General features: G+C 36.5%; 1 protein-coding gene across 1 annotated transcript in view; it reads right to left on the bottom strand.

Annotated features, from left to right (window-relative positions):
- Positions 1 to 27,249, bottom strand: part of NRG3 (neuregulin 3) — a 2,137,828-nt gene that overhangs the window by 557,458 nt on the left and 1,553,121 nt on the right. Inside the window, exon 3 of the mRNA XM_042781740.1 lies at positions 4,903 to 4,976. Coding sequence (XP_042637674.1) covers positions 4,903 to 4,976 — 74 coding nt within the window. The remainder of the gene's footprint in view (positions 1 to 4,902; positions 4,977 to 27,249) is intronic.

Below are 27,249 nucleotides of genomic sequence, written 5' to 3'. Positions count from 1 at the left end.
TCCCACATGAACCTTAGGCTTTCTTGATTTTGTTTTGATTTTTTTTCTGATTGATCCTTTTGCAAAGAAGTATTCAGGTATTTTTCTTCCATGCAGGTGGGAATCTTTTGATTCTGGATCCAAGCTCTGGGCTGCTCTCAAATTCGTGCTATTCAATGATGATTCCAGGTTCTTGGTGAGAACCTGGTTGGTTTGTGCATATATTTTTGCCTGAGGTAGGAGGGGCCTCTTGGAGAAGTATTCATCCAATCTGTGGTCAGCTCAAATCTCCTGGGATCCACCTAACTCTGTTCAAGGCTAAGCATGGTGCCTGACCTACATGGATATGTGCTAAATCAGAGAAAACAGAATGAGGTCTTCTATTCAATCTTGGATCAGGAGGACTAAGAGACAATTTCTGAGACAATTAAATTAGAAGTAGTCAAGAAAATCATGGGAATTCCTGGAAGATTTCCACTGGGAGAACTGGCAGAGCAGGAAGTGGTATGGAGACGTGCTCTTTCAGGTATCATGCTGCACTAGCCATTGATGTCTCCTCCACAGAAGGTTGCCTCCTCAGACCTGAACAATGTCTGGTCCTCAGCCTATCACTGCTCCCTTCCAGACCCCAACTTTTCATTCAGTGCTGTGATTTGAATGAGACTTACCATGCACTGAATCCATATAAGACTAACCCAAATGTTACATGCACTAGATATGTTCTCAAAAACTGATACTCAAGCATTTTGTAAGTTTCAATCTTGTGTGTATATGTTTGTCTGGGTGAAATTAACTACTATTTATTGTGTCTGGGGGTAGTTTTTAGAATGGAAAGGCTAAGGTGCCTACCAGGGGCCAGGATATCAATAGTAGTCACACTAGCATTGAGCCTCTTGCAGTGACATTCTTGCCTCATTTTCCAAAATACATGTAGGTTGTGGTCTTATTTATTTTTTTATAATGTTTTATAAATATTTGCAAAGGTGTACATTTCTGATCAATGCTGCAATGCCTTAGGGAGAATAAATCAGCAGAGGCTTCTAACTTCCTGCTAATGAGGCTTCACTTGCATTCAGCAAGTGTGGAGGCAGGGTAGAAAGGATGGGAAAATAAGGAGGGTAAGAGAGAAAGAAAAGTAGAGAGAGGGTGTTGAAAAGGTGCTAATTTACATGAGCACAGAGTCATTTCAAAGATATCACAAGCAGCAAATTCAATGACCCTTCAGCAAAAATTTTGACCAGGAAATTTCATTAGGGATTTAAATCTCTATGGAAGGCCAAGTTGTTGCATTAAGATATGAAAACTGTGTAAATATTGCTTCTTAGGATAATGTTCTCTGCAGGTCATTGAGTTTCAGTTAATAGAATTTAGAGTTATGAACATCATATTAAAAGTAACTGGGGAAGGGAGGGCTTGGAGGGAAGAAAGGAATGAGCTGCAGTTGGGAGCTCATGTATGACAGTCATCTGGATGGAAGTAAAACGCCAGTGTTAACTAGCTGTGTGATCTTGAGTAGATTTATTTATCAGGTTTAATTGCCTTGTCTATAGAATATGGGCAATTACAGGTATATATCTGTTAGATCATGTGTATGAGGGTGTAATAAGATCATTCAGGAGAAGCCCTTTAGCACATATCTGGCACATGTACAATCTGAACACATATGAGTAACACAATGGTGATGAGTAAAGGAAGGTAAACTTGTCAGACTGACTCTGTGGTATTCATCTTTAAGTGTTATAATTGCCATTTCTCATATATGAAACCTATGAGCTAAATAAATACACCAAGTTCAGGTGTAAATGCTGCCCCTGGAACCTTCCCATGTTTATAGCAGGTCTTTTTTTTTTTTTCCCCCCTCACTAGTCTGTAGAAGCCACAGAGCCTTCATCCTGTTTTGTACACCTTGGTACACAGAAAAGATTTCAGAGCCAACTTTATACCTTTGTAATCCTATGTAAGTCTTTGGGTGGGGCAAAGAGTTAACACATTCATTTGCTAATCAAAAAGTTGGCAGTTCAGTTCTACCCAGAGGTACCACAAAAGAAAAATCTGCATTTTAGTTCTGAAAAATCCGCCATTGAAAACCCTATGTAGCACTGTTATATTCCGACATACATGGAGGCACTCCACAAGTCAAAACTGACATGATGGCAATTTTAGATTTCCAGAGTCTGGTCAATTAGATAGCCCTTGGTAGATTTTCAGAAACTATTTGTGGAATGAATTAATGATTGTATAAATGAATGCAAGCATGCATAGTTGAATGGTAAATAAAATGTCTTTTTCATTTTTAGTGTGTCTTAGGGATTTTACCATTGGTTTATTGATGATTATTTTGCTTTTGTCAAGGCATACTGACATTTTGACTCACATAGTGTTGTGCCATTTTATGAAAACAGAGGAGAAAGAAAATTCATAGAATTTCACAACCCAAATACTTCTAGTACTCTTTTAGTATTTTATTATTTATTTAATTTTCTCCCAGTTTGGGACCAGAGTATGTTTGTTTTGCAATATTATATAACAATAATTTTCTTTCTTGCACTTTTACTTAATAAAAACCTTTTGCTCAGCTATTATTTTAATCACCATTTAATATTAAATAATAGATGTGGCATATTATATCTAAACATTGTCCTGTGCTGTGGTTGGCCATTTAGAATGTATCTATTATTTCACAATTATAAAAATTGCTTCATTAAATATTTTTATACATACAAGATCTATATTTTCAGTATTAGTGACTCACAGGTTTATTTTTCTATGCGGAGAAAAATAGCTTTTATGTGGGCTTCATCCTCAGCTTTGGTGTGATGGACTATGGTGTCCAGTTGGATGAATAGAATTTGAATTCTATTGTTTAAGAGAGATTATCCTACCCACTTCATACTTGATAGATTCCTTATCTATATGTGAACAGAAAGAAGGGAGGAAGGGAGGGAGAAAAAAGAGGGAGGATAAAGGGAAGGAAATAAAATGATCAAGGGAAAAATGGAATAAAAGAAAAGAGGGACTGGAAAGGAAGAAAGGAAGAGAAAAAGAAAACAAAGAGGGAAACTAGATACATCTTAAAAAATGAAGAAATAAAGAAGGGAGGGAAGGATGGAAAGAGGAAGAGAAAGAAGCAGAGGGAAGAAAGAGATAAAAGAGGAAAGGGAAGAGGGAAGAAAAACTGGCAAGCTCATTCTTCAATGTAAGCTACCTAATATTCAAAATGGATGTCTCTAACTACAACCATTTTAAACCTTTCAAACACCAACTTGGCAAGGGCCCTGAATCACAGGATAAAAAAAATAAATAAATTCCTCCTATAGCAGCACCCTATCTGGATCATTCCCATGGAACAGCGCCTCTGTGGCTTGGTTGTGACAGCGCCTCTGGTCTCAGAGACCAGAGATATCCTGGCTGGGTTGGCCATTTGCTTTTTGACAACCTTCCCTTTTCTCAAGAACTAAATTTGCAAAGAAAATGGTAGTAAATCTCTATAATGGGTTCCTTTACTAAAATAAAACATAATTATTAAGCAAAACCTTTCCCTTCTGAGAAACTTTGCATTTGCATGGGGAAAAGTAGCTAGAAATTCAGAGGAATAATGAAAATTGACATTTTGAAAAGATTTTGAAGGATGGCTAAACATGTTCCTTGTGTGGCAACGTGCATACTCACTGACAGACAAGGCAACCATTGTTAGTAGTCAACTTCAAAATGTTTTGCTAAAGTTATGTTGGGAGCTCTGGTAGCATAGTGGCTAAGACACTTGCCTGCTAACCAGACAGCTGGCGGTTCAAACCCACCAGCCACTCCTCAGAAGGAAGGTTGGGCAATCCTACCTCCGTAGTGATACTGCCTCGGAAACCCACGGAGGGATCGCTATGAGTCAGGTTTTACTCGACGGCACATAACAACAACAACAAAGTTATGTTATGCTTGCTTGATACTCAGAAAACCATAACATTGCTTTACAATCTGGAAATGAATATCATTATCCTAAAAAAGCTAAATTGCTGACACAATAAAAATGTCCTTTTTGTAGTAGCCACTGAAAGAGCAGAAAATGATTCACAGATAAAATAACAATTTCACATCTGACGAAAATTGGTCATAATAGTATAGGAATTTATTTATTTATTTATTTTTCCAAGTAGAAATAGCAATAATAGTGAGCAATATTTCTTAGTAACAAATTATCTTCTTTTGTAATTTCATAAAAAATCATTTCTCATTAGTACAACAATTTCTCATTTACAAATAGTGTTGCTAAAATTGGGTTTCCAGAGTTTGAAAACTTCTTATGTAATTTTATATGCATGTTTTCTTATTTTGGGAGCTCTGGTAGCGTAGTGCCCAAGGCACTTGACTGCTAACCAGAGGCTGGCAGTTCAAACCCCCCAGCCACCCCTTGGAAGGAAGGTTGAGCAATGTACTTCCATAATAATACTGCCTCAAAAATGCAAGGAGAGGTTGAAATGAGTCAGGTCCAACTCAAAGGCACGTAACAACAAAAACAACATTTTCTTATTTCAGTGAGACAAAAGTTGGTAAATTCAATATTATCACAATGTATAAACCAGAGAAGAACAAATACAATTTCAATAACATTTCTTGATGAATATTCAGCTCTTTGCTTTTTTTTTTTTTTAAATCCTTGTTTCCTTAATTAGGGTGGGATTTGGGTGTCCTGAGAACTCAAGGAGCAGGGTTTGCTGGAGTCTCATTGAGAGATTAGAGAGGAGCTTAATTTTGAAGCTAGGCCCCATCAAGGAAGAAGACCTAGACTGAGTCAGCTCTAAATGAACTTTGAACATGAACATCCATCTGAACATGAACATCTGTCCTGGCTTCCTTTCTGGTCAGCTTTCAGACAAACACTGCTAAAATATAGATATTGTGTTAGAAAGAGAAGGAAAATGCTTGACCTACTTGGATCTGATAAAATAGAATCCGTTTTTGGTAGAAATTGATCACAGCGAACTCCTTGGTAGCCTTCTTTGCACCTGAGAAAGGAGACAAATGGTAAACATAGGCATGTGGTGCTGAAAGATTCATTTCAAAATCTCAGCAAATAGAATAGCCACCAATCATATCAAAGCAAGAGTAATACATTCATGCTTTTGATTTTAAGAGTCAATCTGGTGTCTGTTTCTAACACTGACAGATTCTATATCTATTTCTGATTTTTTAAAAAAGCAGAAATTTTCTTTCCTAGTTTTACATGTTATATCTAATGAACACCTTGAGTAGCATTTTAAGAAGTGCCCCCAAGAAGTCTACACAATGATCATCCTAATATAGTTTGGGATCCAAATATACTTTTCTTAATACAACAACCTTGTCTCTAAAATGCTGCATATGTCCTTGTCTCACACTGTATATATATTTTCTAGTTATAGATTTATGACTATTGTTTTTTTCTTTTTCCATGTGTTTTCTAGGTGATTTATTGACTAATTTTACTTTTATTTTGTGTTTTTTAGCTCTTCTTCAAGTCAGCATCACCTAACAACTTGGAGAAAAACAAAAGAATTTTATCTGGTAAGATCTGAAAATCAAATCTTTATATGCATGGACTCTGGGCATTTTCTCTATACTCATATTTTTCACTCCTAATTTTTCTGTTTCATATTCAACTAACATGTGCAGTGTTCCTGTTTTATGCCAGAAATTGCAAAAAGCAACTTTCCTGAGGCAGGCACAATATGGAGGCGAGGTGTTTGCCTGGGAGACCTGGCAATGAAGGATGTCACCTCAGTTCTGCCAGTCCCCTATCAAGACTTCACAGCTTGCTCAATCAGGACTGCTTAGTGCCGCAGACAGCAGGACTCATCAGTTGGCAGCTCACGGAAGAAATACTGCTGAAGCCCCAACTGCCTACCTCTGGCCAATAACCTCTTTGAGAGGGAGATGGCATTTAGTGGTCTGTTTGGCACATAATGTGTTATGCTCAAGTGAAACAGGGAGCATCCATTATTGCTTGTGAGATGATCTGTCTTTCTTACAGAGGAGGAAATTGTACTGTTGGCATAAAAATCAGATTTAAGACACAATTCTCTGGTTGTTAGAAATCTAGGAAATTGACAAAGGAATTCAAAGAGATCTGTTTACTCTTGCCAGTTGTGGGACCATGGATTCTTACCCTTGAATACACTTTGTTTTCTGAGTGTAATAAACTATTAAATAAGTCCTATTGCCATTGCAGCAGCAATGTTGAAAGGCACCCACATAATATTTCCACCTTTCATTGTGAGCCAAATTGGAATTCAGGTAATCTGGCAGTTTTTATCAAAACCTTTTTAAGCTTGGCACCCCAGAGCACATTTGGCAATTCTCTTCATAGACTGAGAACAAGAACTCTGATACATGGATACTTCAGATAACCAGCACATTATTCAAATAATTTATTTAAACAGCCACATATTTTCATAACCTTTTATTATTCATTGTTTTTTTCACTTGAAATAAAAGGAGCATATCACTGTAAAAAGTCAGGAAATACTTAAGAATTAAACACATTTCTGAGGAGAAATTAAATTCCCATTCTCTTAAGAACTGCCTTAATGTTGGTGGTTTCCTCTTACTCAGAATTATCTCTACCTCAGGGCATTAATTTTCATGCTCTTACAATAATGAGCTATATTCTAGATATATGCTATAGCATGCACTGACTTTTTGGAGGTTCCCCCCCCCTTAATTTATGTGGGAAGTTTTAAAAACAGTTTATTTACTCTTGTATTTTTATTTAATATGAAAATAGTGTCAAAGGGAGATAGCTACTTTTAAGGGGCAGCCTTTTTTTAGGTTTTGTTTTGTTTTTTAAGTGTTTTTAGTTACTTAAAATGTATTATTTCATTTGTGTGTGGAAAGGAAATAAGGAAAGATGTTTTAATTTCTTCCAATTATAAACTTATTTCCCATGAGTAGGATCTCACTTTGAGTGTGTGGGTCTCATGGAGTATCAGCCAGGCATGTTCCTTCATGCTGCCTCCATACCTGTGGATTGCAGTGAGTACAGTGTAATGGTGTTATAGAGCCCTGCTTAGGCTAGAAAGCTGTACTATTGGATGAAAGCAAGTCCTATTCCTTTGTTAAGGAGGTAAAGCTAATTTGTGTGAGTTTAAGAATGGCAAATTAAAATATTCATTTAAAAATTGCTCATATGTCACTTTAGTCAGCTCAGACACATTGAAATGTGAAGATGAAATGTTGCCAGCAGCTAATGTCAATGTGGTAGATTGAATGTTTGACAATATTAAAGACAATTAGCAAAAAAAAAAAAAAAAAAAAAAGTCTTATACTATTGCATACATGGAGTTTGGCTAAACAATTGTGATAAGCACATCTTTTCAGAAATGGCAATGATTTTGTGGTGAAATCAATTCTTTTATGTAGCCTTTTGCCTTGATTCTGTGAATAATAATAATAATAAAACAATTTGGGAGACTTTCCTCCTAAAGCCTGAGGAATTGTTAAAGTTGTCATTTTTACAGTCACCCTAGTTCTATGAAGAAGGAAGGAGCCAGTCCTTGTTGGCAGAAAATGTCACTTATGATGCAAATAGATGTAACCATTTGTGGTACAGTGAGGGGATTGATCAGTTTAGTCCAGTGAGGGGACTGGTCAGCTATTACACCAAGAGTAGCTTGAAAATCTACTCAATAGAATTGAACCATTGCCTATATAAGAAGTCAATCCAATAGAGATATTTAGAGGCAAGAATAAGAGATCAGGAGAAAAGAGAGAATAAGCAAGGAGAGAGTTAGAGCTGAGTGACTTTGGGCAGAAGACATACCAGTGGAACTAAAAGTATTATATGGGTCAATGGCTGTACACTGAAGATGGCTAGAAGCCTGAGAGACAGAGAGAGCCTATTATCATGCATAGCTAAGAGGTGGAGAGTAAGGCACAGAGAAGACATGGACAGAGGAGAGGTGGGAGTGCACATCCAAGACGAATTATGCAGGGCCAATTTGGGGATTGTGTAGCTAAAAGGAGGCCTGTTCTGAGGAGGTCAAGAGAAGGGCTATTTTATTGGGGTTGACTCATATATCATGAAGAGAAACTCATGACCAAGAAAAAGCTGAGAGAATCTAAATTGGAAGTTGCCAGAAATGAAATGGAATGCATAAAGATCAACAGACTAGTTGAAATGGACTGGTATGTGCCATCTTGAACTGGACAATCATATGGTCAATTACGCCATGAATGACAAGTTGAAGAAGAATAGTGTCACACATTCATCATCAAAAAGGATATTTCAAGATTTATGCTGAATTATAATGCTGTCAGTGATAAGATAATATCCATACATCTATAGGGAAAAGCAATTAATACTACTACTACTACTATTCAAATTAAGGTACTAATCATTAAAGCCAAAGATGAAGAAATTGAAGATGTTTACCAACTTCTGTTTCTGAAACAGATCAAACATGAAATCAACAAGCATTGATAATTAGTGTTGATTGGAATGTGAAAGTTGAAAACAAAGAAAAAGCATTAGTATTCAGAAAATATAGCTTTGGTGATAGAAATGATGCCAGAAATAACATGATAGAATTTTAAAGACCAATGACTTACTCATTTCAAATACCTTTTCTTCAATAACATAAATAGTGACTATGTACATGGACCTTTCCAGATGTAATACATAGTAATCAAATTGACTACATCTGTGGAAAGAGGTAAAGAAGAAGCTCAAAATCATCAGTCAGAGCAAGGCCGGGGATGATTGTGGAGCACACCATAAATAGCTCATATGCAACTTTGAGTTAAAGATTAATAAAATTTTAAAAGTCTATAAGAAAATTTTAAAAATCTGAAAGGGCTAAAATACAACACTGATTATATACCTGATTTTAGAGATTATCTAAAGAATAGATTTGATGCATTGAACACCAATCAGATGACCTGTGGAGTGACCTCAAGGATATCATATGTGAAGAAAGCAAAAAGACATTAAAAAGACAGGACAGAAAGAAAAGACCAAAATGGATGCCAGAAGAGATTCTGAAACTTGCTCGTGTAAGGACAGTAAAACCAAAGCAAATGAAACTCACTGCCATTGAGTCAATTCTGACTCATAGTGACCCCCATTGGTTTCTGAGGTGGTAAATCTTTACAGAAGTAGACTGTCACATCTTCCTTCCATGAAGCAGCTGGCAGGTTTGAACCACCAACCTTCTGGTTAGCAGTCAAATACCTTAGGCACTATGTCACTGAAGCACCTTGAATGAAGAGTAGCTAAAGCAAATGGAAGAAATAATGAAGTAAAAGAACTGAACAGAAGATTTCAAAGGTCAGCTCAAGAAACAAAGTAAAGTTTCATAATAGAATGTGCAAAGATATGATATTAGCAAACAAAAAGGGAAGAACATGCTCAGCATTTCTCAAGCACAAAGATCTGAAGAAAAAATTCAGTCTTCAAGTTACAGTATTGAAAGATTCTATGGTCAAAATGTTGAATGATGCAGGAATCATCAGAAGAACATGGAAAGAATACAGAGTCACTGTACCAAAAAGAATTGATTGATGTTCAAACATTACAGGAGATATCATATGATCAAGAACTAACGGTACTGAAGGAAGAAGTTGAAGCTGCACTGATGGAATTTACAAAAAACAAGGCTGCCAGAATTGATGGAATACCCAGAGAAGTTTCAATAAACAGATGCACTGCTGGAAGTGTGCTCACTCATTTATGTCGAGAAATTCAGAAGACAGCTACCTGGCCTACCAGGTGGAAGGCCAGGAATGGAAGAGATCCATATTTATGCCCATTCCAAAAGGAAAATGATCCAAAAAATGAAGACATTATCAAATCATATCCTTAATATCACACACAAGCAAACTTTGGCTGAAGATAATTTTAAAAAAGATTGTGGCAGTACATTGACAGGGAAATGCCAGAAATTCAAGTCAGATTCAGAAGAGGACATGGAATAAGGGATATCATTGCTGATGTCAGGTAGATCTTGGGTGAAAGCTAAAAATTCCAGAAAGATGTTTACCTATTTTTATTTATTATGTAAAGTCACTTGACTCTGTGGATCACAAAAAAAGAAATTTATGATAACATTGTGTTTGGGTTCTCTAGTGCAGCTACAACAGAAAATGCAACAGGTTTGATGGTCTTAACAAACAAGGATTTATTCTGTTATAGTTCAGGAGGTTAGAATTCCAAGTTGAAATTGCCAGCTCTAGGGGCTGGGTGAAGGCCCCTTGACTTTGGGCTTCAGCTTCATCTCTTGCTCCCAACCCACTGGAGGTGGAGACATCTCTAAACTCAGGAAGCTGCTGACTGCTGAGGCTGACAAACCCAAGGTCAACAAGTAAAATGGCATAGTCCCAAAATTATCAAGCCAATGGCAGGCCACTAGTTCAAATCCAGGAACAGTTCCAAGATTGACAAGCAAAATGGCACGTTGCTGAATGAAGACTCGGCTACATGCAGGGTCCAAATGTATCAAAAAGCTCAAGATGTTTCTCAAAGCATCTTCTTATACACTGGAAGCACACTATATCCCTAAGACAGCTACTCAGCTGCTTATAACAGATTCCACCATGGAGCTGAATAACTCATTTCATCTTAGGGAATCACTGTATCCAGCTGCTGAGCCACTCAAAACCAGGCCCAGCCAAGTTGACATATAACCTTAACTACACCACATCACAAAGAATAGGAATTCCAGAACACAGAACTTGTGCTTATGAGGAACCTGAACCTAGACCAAAAGGCAGTCATTTGAACAGAACAAGGGGATAATGCATGGTTTAAGATCAAGAAAGGTGTGCACAAGGCTTGTATCTTTTCACCATAATTATTCAATCTGTATGCTGAGCAAATAATCTTCCAAGATGTACTTTATGAAGAAGAATGTGGAATTCTTGGAGGAAAACTCATTAACAATCTGTGATATGAAGGTAACACAATCTTGCTTGCAGGAAGTGAAAAATACTTAAAGTACTTACTGATGAAGATCAGAGACGACAGTCTTCAGTGTGGCATATAATTCAACATAAAGAAAACAAAACCTCACAACTGAACCAATGTGCAACCTCATTATATGTCAAGAAAAGATTGAAGTTTTCAAGGATTTCATTTTACTTGGATCCACAATGAATGCCCATGGAAACAACAGTCAAGAAATCAAATAACATATTTCCTTGGGTAAATCCTCTAGAAAAAGATGTCATTAAAGTGTTAAAATGCAAATATTACTTCGAATACTAAGGTGTGCCTGACTCAAACCATGGTCTTTTCTATACTTCATATGTACTTAAGAGCTGGATAATGAATAAGGAAGGGTGCTGAAGAACTGATGCCTTTGAATTATTGTGTTAGTAAAGAATATTGAATAAACCATGGACTTCCAGAAGAATGCAAAAATCTGTCCTGGGAGAAGTACACCTGGAAATCAAATGACATGGTGTATTGGGCAAATCTGCTGCAAGAAACCTCTTTAAAGTGTTAAAGAGCAAAGATTGTTTTGAACAGTAAGGTGTACCTGACACAAGCCATGGTCTTTCAATAGCTTCATATGCATGTGAGAGCTGGACAATAAATAAAGAAGACTGGAGAAGAATTTGTGTCTTTGAATTATGATAAAAAGCATGTGCACTGCCGTCAAATCAGATCCGACTCATTGCGACGCCTCCCTGTGTTTCCATCGTGGTATCACTACAGAAGTAGATTGTCCAAACTTCTTTGCGAGGAGTGGCTGGTGGGTTTGAACCTTCAGCCTTCTGGTTAGCCGTCAAGTATCTTAGGCACTTGATGAATAATCTTGAGTATACCCATGGACTGCCAATAGAATGAACAAATTTTTCTTAAGAGACACACCTGGAATTCTCCTTAGAAGCAAGAATGGCCAGACTTCATTTCTTCCTCTTTGGTCATGTTATTAGGAGGGCCCAGTCCCTGAAGAAGGAGATCATTCATGGTAATGTAGAGGTCAATGGAAAAGAGAAAGATCATCAAATTAAAAGATTGACAGTGGCTGCAACAATGGTCTCAATATAGCAGCATTTGTGAGGATGGCACTGGAATTGGCAGTGTTTGTTCTGTTGTACACAAAGTCACTATAGTGGGATCCAATTCAATGGCACCTAACCAAAACAACAGTGTGTGAGTTCTGAGAGATGTTTCAGCAAATTATCAAACCCAGCAGGGAGAGAAAAAGAGAGATGAGAGGAAAGAGAGTGGTTGATGTCAGAGATGATGGCATAGTACTGTAGCTTAGAGAAGCTGGATTTGGGAATTGTTTAACCTCTGCACCCTAGGAGCTGGCTTTGTGCTGATTCTTATTAATAAAATGCACCCTTTTCTGACTTATTTACTATATATTAATCTGATATTTCACTTCTATGACAAGTAAAAAATCTACTACCCATCTATTTTTCACATTAATGATGTACATCTAGGAGTAACGAGTGCTTAGGTATAAAGCAAGAGTAATGTTGGCTGTAATCGTTAAGATTATGTGTCAGCTTTCCTAGGCCATGATTCTCAATGTTTTGGAAAATATATAATGATGCAATTTGGCAATTATGCAATGTTGTAGTCATCTTCCATTTTATGTTCTTACTTGTTCATCTTCCAGTTTTTCCTAATGCCTTTTTTCACATAAGCATCTGGTCTTTGGAACCTACTCACATTGGTAAGTGAGGAGAAGATGTAATAGGTTTTGATTGTTTCCATTTTGGTTTGTTTTTTGGGAGGTTTTGTTGGAAGTGAGAGTGTTTTTGTTTATTTATTTCATAATATTTTGTTTTTAAAATGATACAGGTAAAAAAGTAAGATAAATTCATATAAAAGTTTTTCTGTTTATCTTAATAAAGTATAATGGAATTGATAACAATTTGAAAGTACATAGGCAATATTTAATGGTCAATACATGTTTTTTAAAAATAAACAATTCTTGTTTATTTTTTCTTATTTATTTTTTACAAAAAATAAATAAGAATTGTTGCCTTAGCCATTATTTTGCTGTAATTCTGAACTGCTATCAAAGCTCATCTCAATGTATTCAGTGTTTTTTCCCCCATTGTTCTCTGAACTTCATCACTTAGAAGTTTTATTTCATATCAATTATTTAAAAAAATCTTAATGTCCAGTGGTTATTTGCAGGTAAATTTTCATTCTATAGGTAAATTGCTTAAAAGCTGAGAGCACACTCAGGACACAAAATGCATCCAGCATTGACAAGTTGTATTTGAAAAATGGGGGATTAGTTTCAACAGCGAAAACAAAAAGAAAGAATTCTAAGTCTGAAAGCATTAAGAGATTTTACCTTTATAATTTTTGTCAAATTTCATCCACTAATCTACTCTGGGAGGGAGTTGTTGCCTCTGAGACTAGGAATTTCATGATCATGTTGTCTGTTATGTTTATTTCCAATTCTTTTTTTAAAGGCAGTGATAAAGGGCACAATGGAGGAGGGAAAAAAAAAAAAAAAAAAACTCACTGCCATCGAGTTGATTAGACTCATAGTGACCCCTAATTGGTTTTCCCAGGCGGTGTCTCTATGGAAGTAGATGGCCCAGTCTTCCTTCCAAAAAGTGGCTGGTAGGTTTGAACCACCAGCCTTCTGGTTATCAATCAAATGCCTTAGACACTATGCTACCAGAGCTTCCACAGTGGAGGAGGCAATGTCCAAATCTAAATCTGGTATTACTGATTGAAAAAATATCAGTAGTGAGATGGCCCTAAAGAGAAGAGGCTGGGCTGTGGCAGTGAGGTAAGAGCCAGAGACCATCTGGGTCCTATCTTTGTCTTTGTTAGCTGGCACTGAGTTAGCCTTGACTCATGTCAAACCCACGCACAATGCGACAAAATACTCACCATTGCTGCACCATCCTCTGAGCAGGTCTTAATCAGACCATTGCAATCCATAGTATTTCTAATGGCTGATTTTTGGAATTAGATCACCAGGTCTTTCTTCCTAGTCTGTCTTAGGAAATTGTTGAAACCTCTTTAGCATCATAGCAACATGCAAGTCTCCATTAACAATCAGGTGGTAGCTGTGCCTGAGATGCATTGGCTGGGAATTGTACTCTGGTCTCCAGAATGAAAGGCAAGAATTCTATCACTGTTGTTGTTGTTAGGTACCTAGGTACTGTCTAGTCGTGTCTGACTCATAATGATCCTATGCACAGCAGAATGAAACACCGCCTGGTCCAGCTCCATGATCCTTGCTATACTTGAGCCAATCATCACAGCCACTATGTCAATCCATCTCATTGAAGGCCTTCCCCTCTTTCATTGACCCTCCACCTTACCAAGCATGATGTCCTTCTCCAGGGAATGGTCCCTTCTGACAACATGACCAAAGTAGGTGAGACGAAGTCTGGCTATTCTCTCTTCCAAGGAGCATTCCAGCTGTATTTCCTCCAGGACAGATCTGTTAGTTCTTTTAGCAGTCCACTGTACTTTCAGCATTCTCTGCCAGCACCACAACTCAAAAGCACCAGTTCTTCTTCGGTCTTTCTTATTCACTGTCCATCTTTCACATGCATACGAGGCGATTGATAGTGTTATGGCTTGTGTCAGGTACACTTTAGTCCTCAAGGAGACATTCTTGCTCCTCAGCACTTAAATGAATTCTATCATTGAACCACCTTATATTAAATATTAACAAATGTATTTCTCCTGATGAGGCTTGAGACCAAATAGCAAACCCTGAACTTCTCTATCTCCAAAGATAAAGCCAGCTGTTTTTTTTCAAAGGCAGATATCCTTACATCCTTCTAACTTTGTCCCTATGACTATTCCTACACACCTCCCTCCCACTTGTCCAGTTCTACCTGAAAAAATGTCTCCCCTTACATCAACTTTTTTCTCTCTCACATTTTCCCTGCTATAAAGTCTAGTTTTAGTAGAGTGTTTTAAATGAAAATCCTTGGAGAAAAGAGATAAAGAGAAGACTGACAAGATGAGAAAATACAAAATATGTGAACTTGATCTTGAATTCACTACTTTTTTATCTGATGTGGGTAAGAAGAAAGAGAAAAGTATCACCAGACCTAGATACAGAGAAGTCCAGGGATAGACTTTTAACAATGTGCAGGTCTTTTCCTGACATTCCCACAAAAATCAATGTTCTTTGATTAACCAGAAGTGATTATGTGGTCACAAGCCAATATTGCTCTTTCCAGATCATTCCCATTTCTTCTCTTACATATATTTGTTTGTTCACTTTAATTTGTTTACTTTAATTTCATTTCCTGATTGCCATGTGAGTTAGAACTAAAAATATTGGCTAATATTAGTAAAAAGTAAATAACTATCACTTGTAATCAATAGCCACCTTACACTCCGGATCACTCCTCACTTTTACATTCTTTATGTTAAAAAAATAAAGCACAACAAAAATAACAAGAAAACTGCTCCACTGAGGGAACTGCACTCTTCTGTTATTGCTTATAATGCATATCTGTTGATTTCCTGGTCCTTTGCTAATTAATGGAAGACGTTATCACTGGTTTAAGCCTTATTCTCCATTCCTTCTCTTGAATTCATTTCCAGGGACTTCATTAACCCTGTGGATGATTCAATCTACACATGGTTTCTTAGCAACTGACCTTCCTTATCTCCATATCATAATGACTAAGAAAGCTGGTTTCATTTTCTGACTTCCCTATTTAGAATTTGCATGTATGTGGTTAGGCAAATTATTTAACATCTCTCTTACTCAGTTTCATCCTAGGAAAATAGAGTTGGTATTAGGAAGAAAAAGAGAACAAGTGTACATAGATTTTATACAATGCCATTTTTTATGTCTAAAGACTTTATACTTAGAATTTCTGCATAAGTGAATTTATAGAAAGAAATATATTAAGGATATAAATATGTTCAAACATTTGTTTTAATTTCTGCAGTGTTCCTGGCCTCCTTATACATTCTAGTGTCTATATACATCCTGGAACATGATTCCTTCGTGTAACCTTGATTTTAGATGTAAAATTTTAACTACCAGCCACTCCCCGCAAGGAAGATGAGGCAATCTACTTGCGTAGTGATACTGCCTCGGAAACCCAAGGAGGGGTTGCTATGAGTCGGGTCCGACTCGATGGCACATAACAACAACAACAACACAACAATTTTGAATTACCTTTACCATGAAAATGGTGACAGATAAACTGTGTGGTTTGTTTCTTGACTGCATCAACATTTTTATTCATAGGAAAAAAAATGACAATATTTTTTATGCTATGGCAAAATAGACATGGTGTCAGTAATATACAAGCCTATGTAATTATCCAACTAATTTGAAAAAGGAAATACCTCCAGGTATTATTCTCTATGCTCTGCTGATTCTCCTGAACCTCAGTGTTAGTCCTTGGCTAGAAAAACTGGGTAGCTAGTGTGGCATTTACACTTTATGCTGTAGAGGCACCTGCAATAGCGTAGTTTGGAGCACTGCCTATTGACATCCTAGTCCTGTTACTTATTAGATGCTTAGCCTCTCTGTGCCTCAGTGTCTTCATATATGAAATGGAGATAATAATGTCAATCTACCTCCTAGAGTTGTTACTAGGAATAATTTAAAACCTATATCTCAGTGAATATTAGTTTTCAATATTCTTTGAATCATGAACAATCACCCTAAATTTTCAAGTGAGGAAACCAAAGTATGTAAAGATTAAATATCTTGCCATTTAATCACATAGGCTTTAACAATTTTAAATTAGGTGCAAACTCAACTCAGGCTGACATTAAAGACCTTGCTTTATCTGTTTCACCTTCTGCCATTCTTAATGGAAATTCAGAGGGTATATAAACTCTCTATCCATAAGCCCAGGTGTCTTTGAAGAGAGGCCTAAATATTATGAATCAAAGCCATGATTCATTATAAGAATGGAAGACTGATATTTGTTGTTCTTTTTTAAAAAAATTATCTAATGTCAAAAGCACATCAGATCACAGACATTAGTCCCTGAGTTAAAGGATCATTCTTTGAGCTTTCTTTTAATTTAAAAGGTAATCACAAAATATGGATTAGATGACTTTTTGGGAACATTACTATTAAAGAATGATAGTGACATTTTTCAAATGCTTACTATTCTCAGTTTTTAAAACACCCAGAAGATAGAGTCTTGGCAAGGCAATGTGAATCACCCAGCATAAGGAGATGGGAAGTGTAGGGGCAATGATTCCAAACTATGTCCTGACAAAGCAAAAATTGTGTGGTGCGTGGCCTAGAAAGGATAAGGGTATCCTTATTGGCTCAAAAGTTATTAACAATGTTAAAAATATTATCTTCGTAGGAGCTCTGGTAGCACAGTGCCTAAAGCACTTGACTGCTAACCAGAAGGCTGGCAGTTCAAACCTACCAGCCACTCCTCGGAAGGAAGATTGGGCAATCTACTTCCACAGTGATACTGCTTCAGAAACCCAAGGAGGGGTTGCTATGAGTTGGATCCGACTCGATGGCAAACAACAACAACAACAGACACTTATCACTGATACTTGTATCTGAGTTGGGCTATGGAGAATATTGTGACATTGATTAAAGTACAAAGTTTCTTAAGCTTAACTAAGAACTTAATTAAGTGGGTGTATTTAAAAGGAACACTAATTAAGGCAGCAAGATATGTCGGTTAACCAATTGGTATTAAAATTACCTACAAGATTGTCTGAAACTATAGTCTCCCTCCTATCCTTAAAAATACAAATGGAATAATTTAGAATTGGATTATTTTAAATTGTGGATGCCTTACAACTCATGATAGTTTTCCAATGTGGTATCAGTAGCTTTCAAACATACCACAACATCCATGAATGAGGCAGCAATCATTACTTACAGTGTCACTCATGGCATTTGCTACAAAGTTGTATCTGCAAGTTTAAGAAAATGTAGATAAAATTTTAAATTTTTTTTTTCCTTTGGCAATCAGAGTCTGAATTAAAAAAAAAAAAAATAGATGGAAGCCTATCCTTTCATCACAAAACTACTATGACTTCTAGGTATGAATTTGAAAGCATCTGTTCAAAATCCAGGGGGTGTGCTATGTTCTCTTAATATTTGAGACATAAAGAAAAGGCACAGTCCCAAGTCTGTACAGGAAAAGAAAAAAAAAAAATGACAAATGCATACTCGCTGAACCAAAAGATCCTCTCAACCAGCTCTCAGATATTAGGAACCTACTAGCCACAACTATTTGTACACTTATTACCAAGGAGACTGCAGCCCATTCACAAGTCACTTCACTTCCAATACTGGCACTATCTCTCTTGGAGAATCAGCAACTGACAATACCTCACCTCAGTCTGGATAAATCCTGTGGTCTTCAAAGAGATCCATGCCACTACTTTGTCTTGGACTTCACTTTTACTGAACTCCTTAACTCCTTAACACAATTAAAACACATGTCATGGCATGAAGGTACTGGATATCTCAGAACTCATACCCAAAGCAGCTATGTGGGCTAAACAAACTGTTATAACTAATTTAGCTTTGTTTTTAGCAATCAGAAATAAATTATTTTTGAAGCAAGAAACTAAAGAGCAATATATTCACCTTGTTGGAGGAAAATCTTCCTAATTTTAATTTTAAATAATAACAGCCCTATCAAGAACAAAAGATTAGGAGTAGTGTATTGGAAGGCAATAATTACAGGTGGAAGATTGATGTAGTTTCTTGTCAAATTGATTTGAGAAAATGCCACATTATTAATTTGTAGTATACACGGAATCTATAAGAGGAAAATGTGGAATTCTAGTTTACAAGGGAAGTTGCCTGTTTTAGCAGATAAGGCATGTTCTTTGGAGGCAGAATGATCCCTAAATTTGCCTCTTAACAGAGAAGCAGAGGTGTGTGGCAAACTCTCTGAGGTCTCAGGTGTTCATCTCTAAAATTACTGAGACTGGATTTGGCACGTACTCTGCGTGCACACATATGCACACATACTCACACATGTATGTGCACACATGTACACCCACATTATTTGTTGTAAATATGTCTAGTAAAACCAGACAAATTAATTTAACATCAAAGTCAGAGGAAAGTCAGGTCCTCACACCTGTGTCCTTATTTAAGTAAAAGTTCTGATGAACTCCTTTGATATTTCCCAGTCAATAGAAGAGCAGGGTTCACTCTCACATTCACCCCATATGCTTCCATACTACTCTTCTTAATATAATATTACCAAGGTTGAGACATTAACACTTTTTTATTATTATTTTAATTGTGATTTGGGTGAAAGCCTATAGAGCAAATTCACTTTCCATACAGCAGCTCACATACACTTTGTCTCATGACAGTGACTGATTTCCCACAATGCAATGACTCCCTTCCCACTTCCTCTCCATAGTTAACTCTTCTTGTGTTGTTCCCTCCCATGAACTCCTGACCCATGAGCTGTCTCCCTGTGCATGCACCACCCGTCTATTCTTCCATGATTGATCTCTCCAAGGAGTGTATCTATCTAATGTAAATGTTCAACTCATATGCCTGTTTTTTGTTTGGCTGGAAGCCATGGGAGTGGGCTCAATTCCAGACATGAAAGTCAGCTAGGGGACATAGTCTCAGGTGTTCCATTAAGCTCTATCAGACCAGCAAACCTGGTCCTCTTTTTTTTTTTTTTTTAAACAAGTTTGAGTTTGGTTCCACATTGTTATCCTACTCTGTCCAGGATCTCCTACATAGATCCCCCTCCAAGTGGATGAGAATGGTAGCTGGGCATCATCTAGTTCTTCTGGTCTCATAGTTGTATGGGCTGAGGATCATGTGGTGTACCAGTCCACTTGGACTAAGTGTTTCCATGATTTTTTTGTTTTCTTCATTCTTCTTTGCTCTGGATGAGGAGACACCCATCATTGCATCTAGATAGCTGTTTGCGAGCTTTTAAGATCTGAGTCGCTACTCACCAAAGTAGGATGTAGAGCAATGTTTTTGTGTAGTATGTTATGCCAATTAAGCTTGATGTCCCCTATGACTATGGTCCTGAATCCACAGGTCCAACTACTTGTTCCCTCTAGGTAGCTGGTCGTGGTAAAGAAGTGACTACAACTTTGTCCCTTTTCAGCTCTATTATAACTGGAAATTCTTACAAAACATACAAATACACTTATAGAAACGTTGTCTGCCAACTGTGTACATGGTCATGAACACACTCCCTACAGCATGCTGTTGTTGTTGTTGTTGTTATGTGCCCTTGAATCAGACCTGACTCATAGCGACACTTCCTTGGGTTTCCAAGGTGGTATCCTTATGGAACTAGATTGCCCAACCTTCCTTCTGAGGAGTAGCTGGTGGGTTGGAACTGCCAATCCTCTGGTTAGCAGTCAAGTGCCTTAGGCACTACGCTACTAGAACTCCTCCCCAATGCATAGACATACCTAATAGTTCAGCCTGTCCACCTATCTGTCCACCCATAGGTCAATGTTTGCCTTTACTGGTAATGCAGAACTGTATGTTCAAAAGGGTTCTTCCTTGTTGTCTGCACCTCCCATGCACCTGTGTATGTCTTCCACTTCTTCAATGTCACCATGTTCATCACACACATTTGGTACACTGCCCTTCTCTTCACCCAAATCAATAGTTGTTTCTACCTATCTAACAGTGTTCCCTTTCCCTCCCCTACCTTCTCACCCCTGGTAATCAACAAAGAAAAATTCCTTCCATATAGAAACCTTTCATTGACTTTTTACAATAACTGACTAATACAGTATTTGTCCTTCTGTGATTGACTTAGTTCACTTAGCAATGTGATATTATTGTATTTAGATCTCTGTTAACTGTTTGCGAAGAGCAGTTAAGGGTGATTCAGGCTCTTCTTGTTGGTCAATTATCATTGGCCAGTGGTGGAGAAGGAAGTGGTGGCTCTCACTCAGTAAGTGGAGGTGCAGGAGATGTGGGTGTGGTTGTGCCATATGAGCACAGTTGCTGTCTCCCAGTCAGTTAGACTAAAACAATAAAAAAAACATCAAAAATGTAAAAGCAAGTGGACAAAAAACACTGCATAAACACACAGGAACAATCACAAAACAAAAGAGAGAAAATTAAAAAAAAAAAAATATATATATATATATATCTGGAAAGGGTGGAATAAAAGAAAAGAGGTATAGTAGGAGAATAATAAAGAAAAAGGGAAAATGCTAACAGAAAAACAAGGAATTGGGTTAACCAAAATAAATTAAAAAAAAAAAAAAAAAATGGAACCAGGAACACGGAAGACAGAAAAACTGAAAACTAGAACATGGGAAGGGAAGATAAATAATAATAATAATAAAGATTAGAGAAAAAAAACCACCATAATAATAATAATAATAATAATTTAAAAACAGACATAAACAAACAAACTTAAAAAAAAAAAAAAAAATCTAGATAGGGCTGTGAACCCAGGCTCTGTCAGAGCATGCAGACTGTGATGGAATTCCTGCCAGCCCAGAAGGTGAATGGGAGTGAGGGATGGCCACACTTCCATTCATGAAGAGGGTGTGGGGTATAAGAATAACAAGGAAAATATTGTACCTGTATAATGCTTCGTAGGAGTTCTGGTAGAGTAGTGCCTAAGGCACTTGACTGTTAACCAGAAGGTTAACCAGCCACTCCTTGGAAGGAAGGTTGGGCAATCTACTTCCTTAGTGATATACTAGCTTGGAAACCCAAGGAGGGATCACTATGAGTTGGGTCTGACTCGATGGCACATAACAACAACAATAACATAATGCTTCATGTCTGGAATGTCTGTGCCTTCCCCAGCAAGTGGAGCTTATTCTTAGGTCTCTGGAATCTGAGATAACAGTGTCACTTTAAATATCCAAAAGGGTCCAACCCCTTGTAAATATTCAAACTGGCTGCACACTCAGGACAGCCAAAATTCCACAGTTCAGCCTGTCTCCCTCTTCATTGCTTCCCCTTTTATTCACCAACCACCAGGGCAGTCCTATCTGCAGCCCCTGGCTGTGGTTATTGTTGTTATGTGCTGTCGAGTTGGACCCGACTAATAGCGACCCCTCCTTGGGTTTCTGAGGCAGTATCACTATGGAAGTAGATTGTTCCATCTTCCTTCTGAGGAGTGGCTGGTGGCACAACTGAATTTTAAGTTAATTCTTACGTCCTAACACCACTTGGCAATATCGAAGCTGTCTGTGTTGTCAGGATCGCTGAAAGACCACAGCCCCATATTTATCAGTGCTTTCATGCACATTCTTCTATTAGTTGGAGTTTAGAACACTTTTGTATCATTCCTTTCAAAGCTCAGGGCTCCAGGATTATCTTCTTTATCTGTGTTAATTGGTTTCCCTTTTCTTTGTTGAAGAGGGTGTGTTTAGTTTGTCTGCCTATTCTATCATCTTACTAGAACTCGAGACATTAACTCTTACAGACTATCTCTGATGCTTCAAGTCCAGCCACTGACAGAGTTTTTTTCAATTGTCTCTACTTGCTTGGAACCAAAGTGTAATTGGATGGCATGTCCAGAGTAGTCAGTGGAAGAAAGGTCATAACTATGCTCGGCAGCAATCAGTTCAACTAGAAAAAATAAAACTAAGCCCCAATAAGATATTCCAAATTTAACAATCTGGGGACCTGATATCTGTAGGCTTGCCAAATGGCAGAGACCAGAACTTGGATACTCTTATGCATACATTGGCAGATAAAATATAGAACATGCAGTTAAGTATTAATATCAGATAAACTCATAAACTCATGAGTATGTCCCACTTGTAATATTACTGACTTGCTTACAATAAATATTTTTGATGTATCTAAAATTAAAATGTAAGTGGATATCTTGTATATTATTTGCTAAATCTGATAACCTTACCTACATGAGAGAAAATGGAAGATTCTGAATGATAAGGGAAATAACGACCCAGAAGAATCCAGTTTGAGTTAATATATACTATGTTTGCTATGACTATGTGCTGTTCTGAAAAATTTAGCTTTTTCTTATTTAAAGGATGGAAGTTTTGGCGTATCATATTTTCTTCCTGTAAAATAGCAGTGTAATGTGCTCTCCAAGTGTAGAAGTAGAAAGCATGAAATTCAACAGCTACCTCTCCAATTACCAAAGAACCTAAGATCTACTTCAAGAATGTGATGAGGTTGAAATGAAATAATGTTGTTTTCAAGAGTTAGATGCTCATTTATGTCTTGATTTTGTGGATCACCAGATATCACTTTGCACAAATTCTGAATCAACTGTGAGAAAATTCTGGCTAGCAACCTCAATGAGACCTAAGGAATGGGGTGCCACTCTTCCTGCTTCATTCTGAATCTCAACTTACTTGGAATCATTTTAATACAGAAGAACTCACATGCCATCAAATTTGAATGCACTGAGCACAGATGTGTAAAACAAGGTGATGGTAATCTAAAATCAAAGATACAACATAAAGAGACTCATCTGCAAGGCTCTAATGTCCTTGCTGGAATTAGCTCTTTTCAGAAGAAACAATGAGAGTATGGTATCAATATGAGATCACAAAAGTCAGTCTTATTCCCCACCTGAGAAGCCTGGGTGATTCCCTAAAGCAAAGCAGTACACAACTTGAGAAGGAAGAATGAAAAAAAACAAATCTCCGAGGTAAATCTTATTAAATGGCATCTTTATGATTGGCATTATAAAAGAAGAAAAGGAATTCATTAGCAAAGGAACTGATAAAACCACTCATAGCATACTTCAAAAAGAAATGGTAATAATCATTGTCTAAAAATGAGGGCAAAATATCCACATCCTGTCCTTTGCAAATCCATTTGCAGATATCACAGACCAAGCTTCAAAACGTAGCAGTTTTCTGATATAATTAAGTGAAGAAGATGAAAAAGTGTATATTACAATTCATACATTTGGATCATAGAAGGTCCAGTATGAAACGTGATTTTTTTAAAAGATATTTTAGAAGCCCATAGAGTTGGCTGAGCCCTCATTTGAAGGCATTCTTTTTTTTTTTTTTTTTTCCTGGATATTGTACAATCAACTAACAGTACATATCATTTCTGTTGGCAAAAAGAAGTGGGCAGCTTTGATCAAAATTCACAATAATATATCTTCCTTATGTGATAAAAGATTTACTGCTGAAGATAAATGGATATAATCTTTCATTATATATGACATTCTTCAGCAACAAGGAAGATTTGCACTGAATGACAAGTGATTTTATAATAAAAGCTTCATGCAACTCAGCCTGAGATTAAAGTGAGGTCATGCCTTAAAAAAAAAGGTATCAACATGTAGTTTTAAATGTAAAGTTTGTCAAATAAAATAATTTCTCTAAGTTTTAAAGTCTATTAGGGTTAAATTGGAGAATTATGTGACTAGATGAACCTAAATTTTGTACCCCAAATCCCATTTGTTAGTCAAATTATTTTATTCACACAACTGTGCCCTTTAGATCAAATTTGAGAACTGAAGATAGTGTAAGTACCATCTCCAAGGAGTCAGAAAAGAGGTACGGTGTGTTGTGTTGCTGTTCTTAGCTACTGTGGAGTCAGTCCAACTCATGGTGACCAGATGTATTGTGAGGAGAAACACTACCCAGTCATGCATCATTCCTATGATTGGTTGCAGACTAAACCTTTGTGATTTATAGGGTCAATTTTTATAGGGTCAATTTTACAGATTTTTGGAAATAGATTGTCAGATCTTTCTTCCCAGCCAATGCTGGTCTGGAAACTCTGATAAAATGTGTTCAACATCATAGAACAACCAAAGTTCCACTGGCAGATGGTTGGCAACTGTACATGAGGTGCATTGGTGGGAATTTAACCTGGTCCTCTGCCATGGAAGGAGAGAATTCTGCCACTGAATCATTAATGTCCCTGCAGGTGTGGTACAAGTGATTTAGATTTTCATTATCAGTAGAAAAATCAATGCGCCTTATATGAAGTAAATAAATCTCAAAACAAGGATTTAAAATATTATTTAGACATATGCCTAAACCAACTATGAAAAATCCCAAATGGAAATGATTCAATAAGTTTGCCTCTGTGTGAGAGATGTTGGTGGTAGCAAGGGGCTAGAAGGGAGTTTTAGCAGAGAGATGGCTGGTACAATTTCATTATGAAGAGATTTTTGTTTTCTTTTCTTTTATTTTTTAAAAATAGTCTTTGATGATGTAGCAATATAATGTGGTACAAATAATTAAGTTTTAAAAATTGTTTCAAGTTCCTTGCTTTATTGACTTTTTATTTTCCAGTTATATTTCATCTTCATTGGATTTTTAATAATACCAATTCCCCAAAATGGTAATATTTCTTAGACATATCTAAAAATATATACATCTAAATTAAATCAGGCCCAAAGATAAATATGTTCTGAAAACTATAATGGTAAAGCTAAAAGTAATCATAAAGATGATGTGTTCCAGCCCTTCATTTTGTGACAGAGGAATTTATAAGACAAAGATAGAGGGAGTTGTATATGACATCCAAGGTCATGACATTAGAACAAGGATGAGAGCCCAAATATTCCTTTTAAGTTAGGCTCTTCTGTTATTTTCCACTTCCTCTTAAAATGCAGACTTATTTTTAAATCTCTATGCCATGTCTGATGCTAAATGTTGAATCTTTCCATTGGAATTATAAGTCCTGTGGGAGAAAATGCAGAACAATTTCAACTGGCTAGACTTTTGATCGGGGCCGACTCGACAGCAAATAACAACAACAACAACAACAGACTTTTGATAATAAGTTCCTTTCCTTTTTTCTGGTAACAAAATAGAGTCAAAAAGAGGTGGGAAGACTGAAGCCATTAGCTTGGGCAAGACTAGATAGTGTAATATATTACTTTTAACCTAAGTGTCATAAGGAAACTGAGCAAATCATGCAAAGGCATGGGTAAAGATGAATCACTGGACAAGGCAAGTAAGGGGATGTTCTTTCAAACAGTGATATGGGTGAAATTCTTGACTTTTAACTATTGCAAAGAAAAATCCAATTTGGTACTAGTAAATTGACAAAAATTAAATAGATATTCATAGATAATAAGTTTAAAGTAGAATAAAGAGGAAACTATTTAAGTAGTGTTATTCAAGTAAAAGTGGAAATTCAGAAGGTAGGCAGTGACTTGAAATCAATAATACAGGATGGTTAGTTTTGCTAATCATTAAAAAAAGAAATAAATTCAGTAAACCAGTGGGTGATATATTTGATATTATCAAATCCATATCAATATTATTGATATGTTCACATTACAAATATTTAATGTAGCATATTATTTATGATATTATGTTATATAATAACATATATAATTGAACAAATATATGATTGATAATTAATCAAATAAGTTCTAATGGTGTTATTTATACCAATAGTATCAAGCATCCCTAGAGAGATGTTTATTTAGGGATAAATTTGCCAGAAAGTGCTATCATAAAGTACTTGTACATCTTATAATGTAACAGATTAAGAGATAACTAACTTCCTTGAGGATCTACTCTATGTACTGCTCTTAAAGCTTTAGAAAATTTAGACAAAGTAACCCTAATGACAGTGATGGAAGGGGATGTTGTTACCACTATTTTGTGGGTGAAAACAATCAAGTTAAGAGAAATTAATTCTGTGTCACTGGACACATGAATAGCATGTCTTAGTCTTGGAAGCAACAATGCAGACTCATTATTTTTAGATACAGTTATGCATATTTTCTTAAATGCTCCATTTCATAATTAACTATCTTTTGAGGAAGGGAGGGTCTATTATTTTACACTTGTACAGATAAAGATATATGTGAGACTAAGAGTTTAATGATTTGCCCAAAGTCATATAGTAGCATAATTTAATCAACCTGGAAAAGACTAAAAGAAAAATACAAGGATATTCAATATGGCTTTAGAAATAACAGTATATTGGTAAACACAAACTTTCCATTCATATGTTCATTCAAAATTTAATATACTGAGAAATCAAGAGTTGGTGTATAATCACCACTCAAAATCTACCAGGCATTAATTATCTAAGACCCCCATGGATACTGAAATCTGCTGATGCTCAAATCCCTAATATAATATGGGTAAGTATTTGCAAATAACTTATTCATATCCTACCATATACTTTAAATCATCTCTAGATTACTTATAATACCTAATAAAATTTAAATGCTATGTAAATAGAACATTATAATCCGTCTTAGACTGTGAGGGATTTCTTTGACCACTTAATTGCTTTGATTTTTCCAAAATGTCCCTACTCATCCCTCTGCAGTTGAAAGAATCTGCTGATGTGGGGGAGTTCCGGCAAGATGGCGGACTAGGCAGAAGGATTGCACAGACCCTCTTCAACAAAGAAAAGGGAAACCAATTAACACAGACACAGAAGATAATCG

Source organism: Orycteropus afer, unplaced genomic scaffold (genome assembly GCF_000298275.1).
Source record: "Orycteropus afer afer isolate SDZICR_OR568_19922 unplaced genomic scaffold, OryAfe1.0 scaffold00163, whole genome shotgun sequence".
NCBI classification, from domain to species: Eukaryota; Metazoa; Chordata; class Mammalia; order Tubulidentata; family Orycteropodidae; genus Orycteropus; species Orycteropus afer.
The sequence above is the reverse complement of the archived record's forward strand: the minus strand, read 5'-3'. Positions and strand labels throughout refer to the sequence as shown.